Source organism: Rhincodon typus, chromosome 25, assembly GCF_021869965.1.
Source record: "Rhincodon typus isolate 14 chromosome 25, sRhiTyp1.1, whole genome shotgun sequence".
NCBI lineage: Eukaryota > Metazoa > Chordata > Chondrichthyes > Orectolobiformes > Rhincodontidae > Rhincodon > Rhincodon typus.
In genome coordinates this window covers 3,299,886-3,314,716 of record NC_063356.1, presented here as the reverse complement: position 1 = coordinate 3,314,716, position 14,831 = coordinate 3,299,886, and the positions used below count along the sequence as shown (strand labels likewise).

At 45.5% G+C, this 14,831-nt stretch overlaps 1 protein-coding gene and 1 long non-coding RNA gene across 10 annotated transcripts in view; one reads left to right on the top strand and one right to left on the bottom strand.

The window, feature by feature from the left end:
• The window catches only part of LOC109938041 (monocarboxylate transporter 1-like), a 58,259-nt gene that overhangs the window by 23,887 nt on the left and 19,541 nt on the right, over nt 1-14,831 (bottom strand). Inside the window, exons 1-2 of one of the 9 annotated variants that reach the window (XM_048612134.1) lie at nt 12,892-13,084; nt 412-663 (exon numbers count right to left, since the gene is read on the bottom strand). In XM_048612134.1, coding sequence (XP_048468091.1) covers nt 412-628 — 217 coding nt within the window. In that variant the 5' untranslated portion in view covers nt 629-663; nt 12,892-13,084. Of the gene's footprint in view, nt 1-411; nt 664-2,102; nt 2,389-8,635; nt 9,183-12,411; nt 12,503-12,725; nt 12,857-12,887; nt 13,085-14,831 lie in introns of those variants that run through there. The other 8 variants (XM_020536513.2, XM_048612135.1, XM_048612139.1 and 5 more) reach the window with 8 other exon arrangements.
• LOC125486077 overlaps nt 7,896-14,831 on the top strand; it is a 9,650-nt gene continuing 2,714 nt past the window's right edge. Inside the window, exon 1 of the long non-coding RNA XR_007264762.1 lies at nt 7,896-8,107. This is a non-coding gene — a long non-coding RNA (uncharacterized LOC125486077). The remainder of the gene's footprint in view (nt 8,108-14,831) is intronic.

Sequence of the window (14,831 nt, the reverse complement as noted above, 5' to 3'; positions counted from 1 at the left end):
GCTGAGGGAGCGCTGCACTGTCAGAAGGTCGGTGCTGAGGGAGCGCCACACTGTCGGAGGGTCGGTAACGAGGGAGTGCCGCACTGTCGGAGGGTCAGTAACAAGGGAGTGCTTGGGACGTCTCAACATGCAGAAAGGTTTGATATCGTTGTGTGTTACAGTGTGGGAATGTGGGTTTAAGTGTGTGTGTGTGTTGAGTGTGTGTGGGAGTCAGTGTATGTGAGAGTGGGAGGGCAGTGGGGGTGGTTGTGTGTGTGGGAGCAAGGTTGGTGGGCGTATGTAGTTGAGCCCCCAATCCAGTTGGCCACAATCTGATCAAAATTCAGAGCCAGGTGAAGGAGCTGAGTAGTCTCCTCCTGCTACTGGTTCATACATTGTTCGTACGTAGTATCTATGTTCAGGCTGACTCACCTCCAGCATACATCACTGCCAACATTATGGAGGAGATCCATGACACCTGGCTATCTGTGGAATGAAAGATGTCCTTAATTTCCTTAAAGAAGACAGTGATGGCTTTGGGAAAAGCGTAGGAGAATCCGATGGAGATGAAGGAGGCCAACACCACGGCCCAACCCCACCCTCCGTCCGGGGGCGTGTAACCCTGTGGCCCTCCGGCTGCAGGAGGCATCGTCTCAATTCACAAACAGCCAAAGCAGAGAGTCACTGCAAAAAGAAAAGGGGAGGAAAGGTTGAGAAAATACAGAAGCAGCAAAGAAACCAAACTCCAGACAAAGAGGAACATTGAACATGGTCCAGCAAGATGGGGGCGAGGGAAGGGGGTAACGATGATGACAAGTCAAATGACACCTCGTCCGCTCAAAAAATAACCAAATATGGGAGAGACACACCTGATCCAGGAATAGTTATAATGGAATAATGTTCTTCTGAATTCATTCATTGGAAGTGGACATTGTTGACTATGCCAGACATTTATTGCCTATCCCTAATTGCCCCCTGAGGAGATGGTGCTGACCTGCGTTCTTGAATACACTTGTCTCAGTCTGTGAAGAATTACTCTGGACACCTACGTAGGCCAGACCGGGTGAGGAGGGTAGATGTCCTTCCTGTCAGGACATGAGTGAACCAAAAGAGCTTTTATACCAATCCAGTAGGTTCATGGTCATCGTCATGGAGAAGAATATCTTATTACAGGTTTACTTCATGAATTGATTTAAATTTCAATATTGTCTGAGATTTCAACTTGTCTCAACATCAGTAACCCAGGTTTCAGTATTACCAGAACCAGTAATATAAATCCTATGAGACTGTGCTCATTTACAAAGGGAACTTTACTCTCTATCTAACCCCATGCTGTTCCTGATGTGGGAATATTTGTTGGGGGACGGTGTAGAGGGAGCTTTACTCTGTATCTAACCCTGTGCTGAACCTCTCCTGGGAGTGTTTGTTGGGGGACAGTGTAGAAGGAGCTTTACTCTGTATCTAACCCTGTGTTGTCCCTGTCCTGGGAGTGTTTGTTGGGGGACAGTGCAGAGGGAGCTTTACTCTGTATCTAATCCTGTGCTGTCCTTGTCCTGGGAATGTTTGCTGGGGGACACTGTAGAGGAAGTTTTCCTGTCCACATAAACTGTGATGTATGAAGCTGTCAGTGATAGCCAGTGCTCAATACTGTTCTTTGACCAACATCAGAAGACGCTCCTCCTTTTCCAAATAGCCTCTGCCTGGGGTTCAGAGGAAGGCCACATTGAGTTCTTGTTGTAAGTCTCTCCATTTCCTGTGCACTGTTGCCTAGATCCAACATTTGTCAGAGTTGTTACCAAACTCAAATATTGACTCCTTTCCCAGAAGTTGAAGTACAGTCATTCACAAATATTTATTCCCCTTTTGACTCTGATGAAGGCCAAACTCCAACAAACTGGTTTCTATCTGGTTAGAGATTGCTGGATTTCTTGATTCTAATGAGGTAGATGATCTAGACCAGTGGAGAAGGCTCAAGGGGCTGAATGGCCTGCTCCTATGTTCCTATCTCTTGAGCTGCCCACTGTGTTTCATAAACAATGGCCAATGACAGAACACTCAGACTAAGATTAAAGTCCCTGTCAGTGACATCTTCACTCCTATGTACCACATACACAGGACAGTACCTTCCCAGATCCTGAAATCGCACGCTGCAATGCAGAACCAGCAGGAAGTTCTTGAGCAGAAGGGTCAGTCCTATGGCCAAACTCCTTCCCGTTTTCTGTTAGGATGGTACTACTAGACAAGTCAGATCCTAGAATGAAATCTGGCCCCATTGATTATTTGCATATATTCCTTACAGAGTGGTCAGTCACCAAAATATTACACAAGGCTTCAGAGTCTCTCTAACAACAGAACCAAAGCTTCTACACAAAGAATAAATACAAACACAGTAAAACAAGCAGACGAGATGTAGATGACAATTTAAGAAGATCTTAAAATGCAAAGCAAAAGAAAAATGTCTACATATTTCCCAACAACATCAGGTTCTACTCAATTAATTCTTCTAAGTTTCTTTCCTGTAGACTGTGAAGCCTTCTTAAATGAAGTGGGTGGTGGTAGGGGATGGGATAGTTGGTGAAATATGACGGTAAGCTAGCTAGTAATATTAAAGTAGATTGCAAGATTTTTTTTAGATATATTAAAGGTAAGAGAGAGGCAAGAGTGGACATTGGGCCACTGGAAAATGAGCCTGGTGAAGTAGTAACGGGGAACAAAGAAGTGGCAGAGGAACTGTGTAGGTATGTTGCCTCAGTCTTCACAGTGGAAGACACCAACAGCATACCAGAACTTTAAGAGAGTCAGGGTGCAGAGCTGAGTGTAGTGGCCATCACTCAGGAGAGGGGTTGGGAAAGCTGAAAGGTCTGAAGGTGGATAAATCACCCAAACCAGGTGATCTACACTCCATGGTTCTGAAGGAGATCGCTGAGGGGATTGTAGAGGCATTGGTGGTGATCTTTCAGGAATCACCGGAGTCAGGGAGGGTCCCAGAGAACTGGAAAATGGCTAATGTAATAGCCCTGATTAAGAAAGGAGGGAGGCAGAAGACTGGAAACTATAGGCTGGTTAGCCTGACCTCGGTTGTTGGTAAGATTTTAGAGTCTGTTATTAAGGATGAGAGTATTTGGTAAAATACGTCTGAGTCAGCATGGCTTTGTCAAGGGGACGTCATGCCTGACAAATCTGTTAGAATTCTTTGAGGAGGTAATGAGCAAGTAAGACAAACGGGAACCAGTGAATGTGATATATTTGGATTTCCAATAGGCTTTTGACAAGATGCTGTATAGGAGGCTGCTAAATAAAGTAAGAGCCCATGGTGTTAGGGGCAAGGTACTGGCATGGATAGAGGATTGCCTGACTGGCAGAAGGCAGAGGGTAGGAATAAAGGGGTCTTTTTCAGGATGGCAACCGATGACTAATAGAGTTCTGCAGGAATCAGTGTTGGAACCATAACTATTCATGTCATACATTAACAATCTGGACAAAGGAACTGACAGCATTGTTGCTTAGTTTGCAGATGACACACAGATAGTTGGAGGACAAGGTAGCGTTGAGGAAACTGCAGAAGGACAGAGGCTAGGAGAGTGGGCAAAGAAGTGGCAGATGGAATATAATGTGGGAAAGTGTGAGATTGTGCATTTTGGTAAGAAGATTAGAGACGTAGACTGTTTTCTAAATCAGGAAACGCTTTGGATATCTGAAGAACAAACAGACTTAGGGGTTCATTTCAGGAATCTCTAAAGGTTAACATGCAGGTTCAGTTGGCAGTTAGGAAGGCAAATACAATATGAGCATTTAATTCAAAAAGGCTAGAATACAAGGACAGGGATGTACTGCTGTGGCTGTATAAGGCTCTGCTCAGCGGCATTTGGAACATTGTGAGCAGTTTTGGACCTTGTACCTAAGGAAGAATATGCTGGAGCTGGAGAGGATCCAGAGGAGGTTTACAAGAATGATCCCAGGCATGAAGGGTGGTTCAGGACTCTGGGTCTGTACTTGATGGAGTTTAGAAGGATGAGGTCGGATCTGATTGAAACGTAGAAAGTACTGAGAGGCCTGGATAGAGTGGACATGGAGAAGATGTTTCCGCTAGCAGAAGAGACTAGGACCCAAGGGCACAGCCTCAGAGTGAAGAGACAACCCTATAGAATTGAGATGAGAAAGAATTTCTTTAGCAAGAGGGTGGTGAATCTGTGGAACTCACTGCTGCAGAGGGCTGTGGAGGCCAGGTCAGTGAGTGTATTTAAGACAGAGATAGATTGGCTGTTGATTGGTAAGGAGATCAGGAGTTATAGGGAGAACGCAGAAGAATGAGTATGAGAAACATATTAGCAATGACTGCATAACAAAGTAGACTCAAGGGGTTGTTTGGCCTAATTATGCTGTTGTATTTTATATGTACAAAATTGAGAGCTTAAACATTGTCAGCTTTTAATAACCTGCAGATTTCCAATCAACCTTCCCTGGTCGGGAACCTCCAAAATCTATACATTTCCTTTGAGGTAACTGTGTTGAGTAAGGAGAGAAAATTAAACTTGTTCCTGACACCAGTCAGGTCATCTCCAAACTACTGTAAAAACATGCAATCTCTCGGTTTACCAGCTGAAAATCAAGCTTTGATTATTCTGAACTAAGAACAAGTTAATGGCCTTCAAAGTCTACCATTTGTCATAAACCACTGTGCCATAAATAATGTTTCCCCACAGAGCACTGCAGCTAGTGACTTCTGACAGAGGCTGGACTATGTTCACTGAAGTTTCACAAGATCACTCTGACCTTGATTTTATTGTAAACAAAGCACTTTACTAAAGTAACCAACACCCATATGAGCTTCTGTTTTGAAATCCAAATGCCAAAAATTACATAAGAACAAAAGAGAAGTACAGCACAGGAACAGGCCCTTCGGCCCTCCACGCCTGTGCTGATCATCATGCCCGGACTAAACTAAAGAAAACAAACCTTCTGCCCTTATTCGGTCTGTATCCCTCTACTCTCTCCCTATTCATGTAACCATCCAGATGCCTCTTAAATGTCTAAACGTGCCTGCTTCCACCATCTCCTCTGGCAGTGCATTCCAGGCTCCTACCACTCTCTGTGTGAGAAACTACCTTCGTATATCTCCCTTAAACTTTCCCCCTCTCACAGTGAACCTGTGTACCCTTGTAATTGAAACTTCAAGCCTGGGAAAAAGCCTCTGACTACCCACCCTATCTATGCCCCTCATAATTTTGCAGACTTCTATCAGGTCTCCTCTCAGCCGCCGTCTTTCCAGTGAAAACAATCCTAGTCTTTTTAACCTTTCCTCATAACCAATGCCCTGGAGACCAGGCAACATCCTAGTGAGCCTTCTCTGCAGTCTCTCCAAAGCTTCCACATCCTTCTGGTAATGTGGTGACCAAAACTGTGCACAATACTCCAAATGCGGCCTAACAAGAGTTTTATAAAGCTTCAACACGGTTTGCCAACTCTTGTACTCCATGGCCTGGCTGATTGAAAGCAAGTATGCCAAATGCCTTCTTAATCACTTTGGCCACCTGTGTTGCCACTTTTGGGGAACTGTGGACCCGCACACCCAGATCCGTCTGTATGTTAAAGTTCCTAAGGGTTCTGCCATTTACAGTATAATTCACACCTAAATTTGATCCTCCAAAATGCATCACCTCGCATTTGTCTGGTTTAAACTCCATCTGCCATTTCTGTGCCCAAGTCACCAATCTATCTGTATGCTGTTGTACCCTTTCACAATCGTTGGCACAATCAACAGCTCGTGTCATTTTCTCACCAGTGTCCCCAATCCATTCACAAATAACCAGTTAATTATACAGATTGGTTGTCTGCCTCTCTTGATGCTGCGTTGAAAGATTTATGATTTATATATGAATAATATGGGAACTGGAACAACAGGCCATTAAGTGCAGGGATTCGGGACAAAGGAGAGACTGAGATATGCATAGTGCAGAGTAAGAGCAGGCAGAGGGAAGTCACAGGGCTCAGAGGGAGGTCTGGAGTGCATTTACTTCAATGCAAGAAGTATAGCGGGTAAAACAGATTATCGAAGAGCATGGATTACTGAATGGAGTTATGATGTTATTGCCACTACGGAGACATGGTTAAAGGAGGGATAGGACTGGCAGCTTAACATTCCAGGATATCGCTGTTTTAGACGGGACAGAAAGGGAAACAAAAAGGGTGGGGGAGTCGCATTGCTGATTTGGGATCACATCACAGCTGTGTCACGGGAGGACACAACGGAGGGATCTTGCAGTGAGGCATTATGGGTGGAGTTCAGGAACAGGAAGTGCGAAATCACAATGTTGGGAGTTTTCTATAGACCTCCCAACAGCCCACGGGAGACAGAGGAGCAGATATGTAGTCAGATACTGGAAAGGTGTGAGAAAGGCAGGGTGGTTGTGGTGGGTGACTTTAACTTTCCTCTTATTGACAGGGACTCCCTTAGAGCCAGGGGCTGGGATAGAGAGCACTTTGTTAGACCCCCTCCCCCCCATCATCCGGGTGTCCAGGCAACCAGGACAAGTTTGAGTTCCAGAAATGGACACAACTCACACTCCTCACCCCAAAGTCGGATTTTGCTCAGATTCCCTTCCTGCAGGACACGCACAAGGTGATCTGTGAGTCAGAGGGTCTGTGAAGGGAATCACCCCTCCTGCAAATAATGGCTAAGGATAGTCAGCATTGGGAGTGGGAAAAGCCTGCACTTCTGTAGTGCCTTTAATATAATGACCCCTTCCACGGGAGTGTTCCCAAAAATAATTTGACACCGACACATGTACTTAGATATTTGAACAGTAGAGTCAGGTTTGAAAGAGCATTGTAAAGGAGGAAATCGAGGTAAAGAGACAAAGAGGTTTAAGGATAGAATTCCCAAGCTCAAAGCAGCTGAAGGTTCAGAAAGTTGGAGATCAGGAGCTGCAATAGGCCATCGTTCATGGAGTGTAGCAATCTCAGAGTGCTGAGTGACTGAGGATTATTACAGACAGGGGGCAATGCCTTGGAAATAGGATGTGAACTGTTAACTGGAGGTATTGCTGGACTGAGAGCCAGTGTAGGTCAGCAAGTTAATGGGCTAATGAAACTCAGTAGGAGCTAGAAGATGTGTAGCAGAGTTTTGGATGAGATTTTACAGACAAGCCACAGAGTTTGTGAAGATTCTGTTCAGGAGGGAGGTTGGTAATTCACCCAACACAGGAGGAAAAGATACAGAATGAGGGGGAGAGAGAGAGAGAGAGACAGAGACAGAGAGAGAGACAGAGAGAGACAGACAGAGAGAGAGATAGAGTGACAGACTCACACTCAGTGCAAGTACAGCTGAGCAAAGACACTGAAGCAGGGATGCAGCTTCAGAGAAACAGGTAGACAGAAAGGTTGACACCTGAATGATCTGTTAATATTGAGAGGGTGAGGGTGGCAGGGGAAGGAGAAGGAACAGGGATAGAGGCGGTAACCAACTCCATCCTGTTTCACACTCATATTAATCGTGGCATTTCTAAATCCTCGGCTTACTGGCCAAGCAGCTCAGGAGCTGAACGTTCAGCTAAGACACTGTTCGAACATTATCCTAGCAAACCAAACACTAATTACAGTTGAGAGAGCTCTGTGCCAATCACTGACTCATAAAGAGGGTGTAATTTAAATATCCTGTAAAGTTAATCATTGTATAAAGCAGTTAATCGTGCAAAATGTGTTAAATTCACCTCAAGTCCCTGCCTGATGATCAAATGCAGCTCTGGGCCATTGCCTTCCCTGCCTTAGGGTTACTCAGGCATCCAAACCCTCTCAGAGACTGTCAGGCCCCACCACAGAGTGCTGGGTCAGACAATGGTCACAGCTGCACCCAGTCTAACTTTGGCCTGTACTGAAGGCACAGTGCCACATTGTCCACTCCAACCCCACATCACTGGGCATGCGCACCTACGCTCATAGTAACACCATGACTCAGTCCCAGGACAGTCTGGTAAACCTGGAAGAAGGGTCCCAGCCCGAAACATCAGCTTTCCTGCTCCTCTGATGCTGCCTGGCCTGCTGCATTCCTCCAGCACCACACTGTGTTATCTCTGACTCCAGCATCGGCAGTTCTTACTATCTCTCAGTCTTGAACCCTTGCAACAGAAAGGTAATTCCTCAGTGGCTGGCAATGCCTTTACACTGTGTGTTAATGCATATTTGTGTTTAAGCGTCTGTGTATGCGTATGTGCATGCGTTTGTCAGTGAATGTATGTGTCGAGTGGGTGTAAGTGTATACAGGGGGATATAGATGTGTGTGTGCGTGAGTGTGTGTGCGCGAGTGTGTGTGTGTGTGTGTAAGTGTCAGTGTGCGTGGATGTCTATAAGCATGTGGGTGTCTGGAAGTGTGTGTGTATGTATAAGTGCATGTAAATACAAGTTTATGCAGGTGTGTCTAAGTGTGTAAGCTTGAGTGTGTAAGTGTTAGTGTTAATGTGGGTGGCTATAAATGTGAGTACTTATGTGTGTGTGTGCAAGTGTGAGTGAGTCTTTCTATCTGCACTTTTTGCCTCTGTCGCCATATTTCCATCATTCACTGTGTCTGCCCTCTCTCTATGTCCGTGTGAGTGTGTGTGTCTGTGAGTGAGTGTGTTTGTGTCTGCGTGAGTGTGTGCATGTGTGTCTCTCTCTCACTCACTCTGTGTAGAAGAAGGTGCTGCTTTCAAATCCGTGCTGGTGGAGGAGAGGTCTGCATGTGTTGGCGATGGCTGGAGATCGCAATGTTGTGCAGTTGTAAACTTCAGGCCTGAGCCGCACACCCAGCCCAGGGAATATCTGTATCCTTCACTGTAGGCTGGGAAATTCCAATTTGCAGTGCATTACCATGTTCAGAACTTTCCAGTACTGACTGAGGCCATTCAGCCCACTCCAATGATGCTGGCTTTGCACTAGATCAACCCAAAACTAGCCACACTCGCTGTGCTCTCTCTCACCATAGCTTTGCATTTCAATCTGCCTTGAAAATTTGTTTAATTTTGCCCTGAAGGCTGCTGTGATCACTGTTTCAATGCATTGCTGTGGTAAAACGCTCCACACTTTGCAGTAAATTCTCCTAAACCTCGCACGCACTTCCTCTGTGATTATTTAAAATTGAGGACTTTCATTAGAAGACCACAATGATTGCTTTCCACAGTTACAGACTGTGTGACACTTTCAACTGACAACATAAATGAATCCATATGGAGAGGATATCAGTGTCAAACTAAAGGGTGTGTCCAGGACATTCAGAAATCTTCAAATTTACACTTTGGAAAATTATTCCCACGCACTGGGAACACTTATTTAATAAGTGTTTGCCAGTTGTCTCTACAGTTTAGTACTGAATGGTCCATTTGTTTTACATAGAACATAGAACAGTACAGCACAGGAACGGGCCCTTCAGCCCACAATGTTGTGCCAAACAAGACGCCAAATTAAACCAATCCCTTCTGTCTGCCCTCGTTGCACATTCATGTGCTCATCTAAAAGTCCCTTACATATCCTTATCTTATCTGCCTCCACCATCAGCGTGCTCCAGACTCCTACCACTCTCTATGTGTTTGAAGCATCTGGGATTTCTGACACAAGAAACCAGAGAGAGTTTTTCTATTTGTACAGACCCTGAGTACACCACTGGAGACAAAGGGACATTTACCCAATGGAGGATGTTTGCTTTGATCTTTGTGTTTTGGAGCCACATTTTATTAAATTTGCTGGGGATATTTATTACAACGAGAGGAATTACAGGAGCAGGAATTAGCCACACAGCCTCTCACATGTGTTCAATAAGATAACAGCTGATATCCTATCTCGCCTGCCCAACCTCTCAGCAACCTCCTTGTCAGCATCAAACAGTAGAATACAAACAGTCCTAAATTTTCACTGTAAATTCTCGCCTTCTGTGACCAAGCCTAGCCCTCACTCACTCAAATAGTCAGGCCATTTCAGAGGCCACTTAAGTCACATACAGGCCAAACTGAATAAGGATGGCAGTTTCCATCCCGAAAGGGCAATATTGAACCAAAATGCTTTCTAAGACAATTGGTGATAGCTTCACGGTCACCGTCGGAAACTAGTTTTAAGTCAGGATTTGTGAATTTTTTTTATTTTAATCAACCTGTTTCAGCATGTTATGACACACCTCTGGCACAGGTGGGATTTGAACACAGGCTTTCTGGTTCAGAGGTAGGGGCACTACCACTGTGCCACAAGAGCCCCATTCAGGGGTTCACTATTAATTGAGGTCAAATTCTACCAGCTAATGCAGTGGGATTTAATCCCATGTTCCCAGGGTTCTAACATGGGCCAGTGGATTCCTGATCCAGCGATATTACCACTCCGTGATCCCCTAAAACATTGGAAGATTTTGGACAATGATGGAAGTCATTCAGCCCATCGTGTCAATGCTAGCCATAAAGAGCTTTCCAGTCTGCTCCCTTATTGTAGCTCTTGGTTCGAAGCACTTCGTTTCAATTAATTGATACAATGAATCTTTATCATTTGCAGATTGTGACTTTCCTCAGTTTTTGTTTCTTCTCAAAGACACTCTTTACCCTCCAATTCCTCAACTAATATACAGTCCCAAGTGTGGATAAGGTAGCCCTCGTGGTGTAAATGAGAGCCACAGCTCAATATTATCAACAAGTCAGAGGCTGGGAATCCTGTGGCGAGTAACTCACCTCCTGATCCCCAAAGCCTGCCCACCATCTACAAGGCACAAGACAGGAGTGTGATGGAATACTCCCCACTTGCCTGGATGGGGGCAGCTCCAACAACACTCAAGAAGCTTAATACCATCCAGGATAAAGCAGTCGGCTTGATTGGCACTACACCAATAAACATCCAATCCCTCTGCCCCCAACGCTCAGTAGCAGCAGTGTGTACCATCCTCAAGATGCTTTGCAGGAAGTTCAATGCAAGCTGGAGGAAAAGCACTTCATCTTTCCTCTTAGGGACTTCACAGCCTTCATGATTCAACATTGTGTTTAACAATTTTAGACCACGAACATCTCCTTGCATGTCTGTTACCCACACCCACACCCACACCCACACCCACTGGCCTGTCATGAGCTTCTATTGGTACAGTCACCTTATTTTCACCCACTCACAGTCCCCATCACCATCAATCTCACTTCTCTTCTTCCCTGGGGAAGACCATCAACAATCCATTTGTCTGCCCACTTTTACTTCTCTCCCTCTAGGCTCCCTCTCCACCTATCTGTTCCCTCCTTTACCCCACTCCCCGCTCTGAGCCAGAAGACCTGTGTTCAAATCCCACCTGTGCCAGAGGTGTGTCACAACATGCTGAAACAGGTCGATTAAAATAAGAAAAAACTTCACAAATCCTGACTTAAAACTAGTCTCTGACAGTGACCATGAAACCCCACCATCAACATAAATACCACTTTTCCCGAGATGCTATTGGTCTGAAGAAGGGTCACTGGACTCAAAACATTAACTCTGTTTCTCTCTCCACAAATGCTGCTAGATCTACAGAGTTTCCCCAGCAATTTCTATTTCTGTTCCAGATTTCCAGCATCCGCAGTTCTTTGTTTTATTAAAGAATGTGGAATGATGTTAAGAAGTACCTCGTCCAGAAAGGGAAGTGATATGCCCTCCACAGAGTCTGTGACACATTGATTATTGATGGGGAATGGTATGAGGAAGGAGAGGTTCTGATGGCCCGAATGGCCAACTCCTGTTCTTTATTCTTTAGTGTGACGTTCTTGGATTTTCACCTTGCAACCACCCAGTGGGTGGAGGAGGCTGGTATTGACCCTGCATTTAGCTCGCTCAATGTCGAAGGTTGTGATTACTGCCCCCCGACTGACTGCACATTCTACATGGTCCCAAACCGGATAAAGATCACCGGCCACACCATCACAACCCGACAACATAGAGGAACATACCAAAAAAATAGACTGACCCTCCTGGAATGGACATCCATCCCCTTTCTTTCAATTCCCCATAAACATTCACCCTCTCCCCTTTGATTCCCCATAAACAATTACCCCTAACATTCACCCTCTCCCCTTTGATTCCCCATAAACAATTACCCCTAACATTCACCCTCTTCCCCTTTGACTCCCCATAAACAATTAGCACCAACCCACAAATATTCACCCTCTCCATGTAAACAATTGCCCCCAAAACCCCAACATTCACCCTCTCTCCTTCGGCTTCCCATAAACAAGCATCCCCAAAACTCCAAACATTTACCCCCATCTTCAAATCTTCATAAGCAATTAACCCCAAACCCCCAAATATTCAGCTTCTCTCTTTCAACTCCCCAATAATAATTCCCCAAAATAGTCACGATCTCATTTAAATCCGCACAAACAATTCCACCTAGGCAGAATACCTCCCCTTTCACAGTACACCGCACCCTCCCACCTCCCCCATTTATTCCAAATTCCGAAATCACAAAGACTCAACTTCAATCCTTCAGCATGTCCCACAGCCCGATGAAGCAATCCCCTGAATGATTCATCCTTCCCTCCGGTTCAACACCCCTGTAATTACCCCCCCCCCCCCCCCCCCCACCAACACCGACCACCCCCCCCCCCCCCCCAAAACAAAAATCCCCCAATTCCTGTGGGAGCTGGCTGAAGAATTGACGGAGCCTGGGACTGTACACGTGGCTGCGCTAGAGGCGAGGGTCCAGCTCACACTGTAACTGTCCCAAAGCTCCCTTCACTCTGTGGGTTTGGGACAGCGGCTCAGCTCCCCCATAAGCCAACAAAACTCACTTCCAAAGTCATGGTGTTGAAACTTCACCGAAACAGAGACAAGGGAGGATGCCGTTGAGGCTTTGAGCCATCGCCAGTGAAAGAGAGCTTCCAACACAGAGAAACAAGAGGCTACACACACACAGAGAGGGAGAAATTAAACCAAAATGTAAAGAGACACACAGACCGAGAGACGGGAAGTCAGTTCCCAGTTTCAGGGGTGAGATCCAGTTGACAAACCTCACTTTCCGTTGCTTTCAGAGAGTTTTGTGTAGCGCATTGTTGAAAACACGACATGAAACCGATGCAGTTCCAACTCACTCCTTCCCCCCTGCGTTCAAAGTGATTTCTACATTGATGTTGGCAACTGGACGCAATCCACCCCCTTGTCACTCAGCGCTGAAATAAACCAGGAACTCCTCCAAAATTACACTCACACCATTCACTCCCACCCTCCGGGAGGCTACAAGGCGGAGTCTCCGAGTCTGCTCATGTTGCTGGCCTGGGCACCTAGAAACAACAAATCCTACCCTGGTACTTATGTTTCTTTTTAAATGGGTACAATCTAGAAATAAAACTAAACTGGGCATCAGGAAGAGTGACCAGGCTGTTGTTGTAGTGCCCAGAAAACACCAGTTGGTCCACTTTAAGAAGAGGAAAGCTAGTACCACTAGCTATGTGACTCCAGTCCCACACTCAAGCGGCTGCTCTCTGAAGTCCCCCCGTACTTCGCTCTCGGAATCTTTTACATCCATGGATCTCCTTCAGTTCCCCCCCCTCTTTTCCCCTCTCCCACACTCACTTCAGCCAAAACTTCTTTTCACAACTCACAGAATTACAGAAGAGTCACTGTACTGAATGAGGCCAATTGGCCCATCATGCCTGCAGTAGCTCAATAAACAGGCAACATTATCTAGTGTGAACCTCCCGCCGTTCTTACCCTTACACACCATTTCTAACCAAATGCCCTCACCACATTGTCAGGCAGTGCATCCCAGACGGTGATTATTCACCAAGTGAAAATGGTTTTTCTCACTTCATTCTTGCTTCATTTGCAGATCACTTTAAATCTGTGCCATCTCTTTCTTATCCCTTTTATGAATGGGAACGGCTTTCCCGATCTAGTCTGGCTAGCCCACTCATGATTTTGAAAATCTCTATCAAATCTCCTCTCAATCCTCTTCTGTCCAGGGAGAACAGTCCCAACAACTTCAATCTATGCACATCACTGAAGTTTCTCTTCCCTGGAAACATTCTTGAAAACCACCTCTGCACTTTCTCTCCAATGTATTCACATCCTTCCAATAATGTGAAGCAAACACAATACTCCAGCTGAAGTCTAACAAGAATTAATGGGATCTGTTGAAAACTTTTAATATTTTGCTGCTGTTTTTGCCACTAAAGTGTAGTCGATTTACCAATTTTCATTCATGAAACTTTCTTCTTTTTGAGTTCTCGAGGCTAAACCACAGCACCCTGACCTCCACCCTGGATGGGACAAGGAAGCAGGTCCCAAACTGACCCCAAGCAGATGGAACCCAAACAAAAACAAAGTTGCTGGAAAAGCTCAGCAGGTCTGGTAGCATCTTTGAAGGAGAAAACAGAGTTAACGTTTCGGGTCCAGTGACCCTTCCTCAGAACCCGATTCACACTGACCATCTAGCCAATCCATCATCCCAAGAATCAGAGTTGTGGTCACAACATGTATTTGTACATGTATGTTGTCATCCGAAGCCTATGGCTAGTGATGGTGGAGATCCCCAGTTTCTCTCTATCACACGGCTGACCATGTTTCTCACCTGCTCAAACCCTGGACTGGAACACTTTACAGTCATATCCTGCATGACTAAATCATGAGAGTGTAGCAATCCTTGCGAAGGCAGTGCGTTGCCTCTAGGAAAACAGAGGTAACTTCCATTACTTCCCCTATACACACACACACACACACACACACACAGCCTCACACACACACATGGGCACACACACACACACAGACACACACACACACTCACACACACACATGCACACACACACGCACTCACACAAACATGCACACACACACACATGCACACACACACATACAAACACACTCACACACACACATACAAACACACTCACACACACACA